Genomic DNA, 798 nt, shown 5'->3' on the forward strand with positions numbered 1-798 from the left:
CAAATTGGTGCTGCCCACCTTGTATTCCACGAAGAAGTCGAACCCCAATAGCTTGCCCATCCAATGATGCTGTGGAATCATGGCCAAGCACTGATCCAAAAGGAACTTGACACTGAAGTGATCTGTTCGTACGAGAAATCGGTGACCCCAGAGGTACGGATTCTAGTGGCGGATGGCGAGCACCAGCCCGATAAATTCCTGTTCATACGTCGCCAGGGACTGGTGCCGAGGCACGACGGGGCGACTAAAGAACGCCACAGGGTGTTGGTCTTGGAGGAGAATGGCCCCGAATCCGTGTGTCGAGGCATCGAACTCAACAACGAATGGCTAAGCGAAGTCAGGCAGGGTCAGCACTGGCGCCGTCGTGATGGTTGTCTTGAGGGGGGTGAAGGTCATGCTCGCCGCCTCGGACCAGGTGAACCCATCCTTCTTCAGCAGTGCCATCAGGGGGGCGGTGATGGCGCCAAAATCCTTGATGAACTTGCGGTAGTATCCCACAAGCCCAAGGAAACCACGGACCACACACGCCAAGTTGGGCAGTGGCCAGTCAGCGACAGCTTGGACTTTCTTAGGGTCCATGGCCACCCCTTTGGCTAAGATGATGTGCCCCAGATAGGCAATGGAGTCAATGCCAAAGGTGCAATTGGACCTCTTAACGAACAGGCGGTGTTGATGGAGCACGGTGAGGACGGTGTGGACATAGCGAAGATGCTCGGCCAGGGAGGCGGTATAGATCAAGATGTCGTCGAAGAAGACAAGGACAAAGCGATGTAGGAATGGGCGCAGAATGTCCTTCAT

The 798-nt window shown here is 55.1% G+C and overlaps 1 protein-coding gene across 1 annotated transcript; it reads right to left on the bottom strand.

Annotated features, from left to right (window-relative positions):
* Positions 1-327: 327 nt before the first annotated feature.
* On the bottom strand, positions 328-798 carry LOC136488154 (uncharacterized mitochondrial protein AtMg00860-like). Its single transcript, XM_066485176.1, has one exon. It carries the CDS (start codon positions 796-798, stop codon positions 328-330), a length of 471 nt encoding a protein of 156 aa, XP_066341273.1.

Source organism: Miscanthus floridulus, chromosome 10 (assembly GCF_019320115.1).
Source record: "Miscanthus floridulus cultivar M001 chromosome 10, ASM1932011v1, whole genome shotgun sequence".
Lineage (NCBI taxonomy): Eukaryota > Viridiplantae > Streptophyta > Magnoliopsida > Poales > Poaceae > Miscanthus > Miscanthus floridulus.

Excerpts from the sequence above, each read along its gene's own strand:
- LOC136488154 (XM_066485176.1), bottom strand. The coding sequence starts at position 798 with ATGAAGGACATTCTGCGCCCATTCCTACATCGCTTTGTCCTTGTCTTC.